This window comes from Chiloscyllium plagiosum, chromosome 48 (assembly GCF_004010195.1).
Source record: "Chiloscyllium plagiosum isolate BGI_BamShark_2017 chromosome 48, ASM401019v2, whole genome shotgun sequence".
In the NCBI taxonomy this organism is placed as follows: Eukaryota; Metazoa; Chordata; class Chondrichthyes; order Orectolobiformes; family Hemiscylliidae; genus Chiloscyllium; species Chiloscyllium plagiosum.
The window spans coordinates 3,708,200-3,709,545 of record NC_057757.1 but is presented as its reverse complement, the minus strand read 5'-3'; the positions used below and the strand labels follow the sequence as shown (position 1 = coordinate 3,709,545).

General features: G+C 52.2%; 1 protein-coding gene across 1 annotated transcript in view; it reads left to right on the top strand.

The window, feature by feature from the left end:
* The window catches only part of LOC122544425 (transmembrane 4 L6 family member 5-like), a 5,622-nt gene extending 4,712 nt beyond the window's left edge, over window positions 1-910 (top strand). The window contains exon 3 of the mRNA XM_043683674.1: window positions 644-910. Within this exon, the coding sequence (XP_043539609.1) occupies window positions 644-658 (15 nt within the window). The 3' untranslated portion in view covers window positions 659-910. The remainder of the gene's footprint in view (window positions 1-643) is intronic.
* The last annotated feature ends 436 nt before the right edge of the window (window positions 911-1,346 follow it).

Here is a 1,346-nt window from a genome sequence, read left to right as displayed (position 1 = left end):
CTAACCTGCACATCCCTGGGCACTATGGGACAATTTAGCACGGCCAATCCACCCTAACCTGCACATCCCTGGGCACTATGGGGCAATTTAGCACGGCCAATCCACCCTAACCTGCACATCCCTGGGCACTATGGGGCAATTTAGCACGGCCAATCCACCCTAACCTGCACATTCCTGCGCACTATGGGACAATTTAGTATGGCCAACCCACCCTAACCTGCACACCTTTGTCTGTGGGATGAAACTGGAGCACCCAGAGGAAACGCACGCAGACACGGAGGAGAACGTGCAAACTCCACACAATCAATCACCCAAATTGAATCCAGGTCCCTGGTGCTAACCACTGAGCTACCATCCCCGTCCACTTATCATCATCTCCTCCTCCTTCTCATCTCCAATATTGATGAACATCAAGGATGATAAGGGACCCAGCACCGATCCCTGTGGGGACATCAATGCAGGCTGGCCCCCAGCCTTCCGCCACCACCATCCATCTCCCTCACCAGTTTGGGACATATATCCGTCCATGAGTGAGACACTTTCAAAGCCCCCCCCAAAGCTCTGCACCCATCTATGGACACATCGGTACCCTCGCTTTACCAGTCTCACTCATCGCTAACTCGCTCTCTCCTCTCCATTACAGGATGACGACCTGTGAACAGGGCAACAAGGCTGGGGGAGGGGGAGTGCAGACGTGACCCTGGAAGGGGCAGTTCCTCGACGTGTAGATTTGAAATTGGGTTTTCCCTCTCTTTCTGTTCTCACCTCTCCACTCCGACATGAAGACAGTGGGCACTCAATGCCAAATGGGCATGCCGCCGACTCCATTGGCTCAACATGTGTTCTGAGGCAAGAGACCCGAAATCGATGACTTTTGTTTCGCGCTAAATAAAAGTTTATTTATCATGGAGAGATGGTGATGTGCCAGACATGCAGGGAGTGATGGTGGGGGAATGGTGTCGGGTTTAACATGATTGGGCTTCATGAGATTACAACAATTTAACATGGTGGGGTGGGTGGGGGTGAGATTAAGGCAAGATATCCGTCGTTGAGTCACCAATCAACCTTGGCCAACTCAGCTGCTTGCTCGATTCACCCAAACCCATCCCAAGGTCGGACATTCCCAGGAATACAGGACTCAAGTTGTCCCTTAACGGTGGGCTGGGCTGTTAACGATAGAATACATGCCTTCAAATAAGGAACAGTTCATACACCCCCACCCCTGCCCAGGTCCAGGAATTTGTTCACACTCCATTAGGGATTGCGACACCTCTCCCTACTGCCCAGTGCCCACAAATGGACCCGCTTGTGGGTGCCATTATCCTGAGGCAGTGCAATACCCTTCT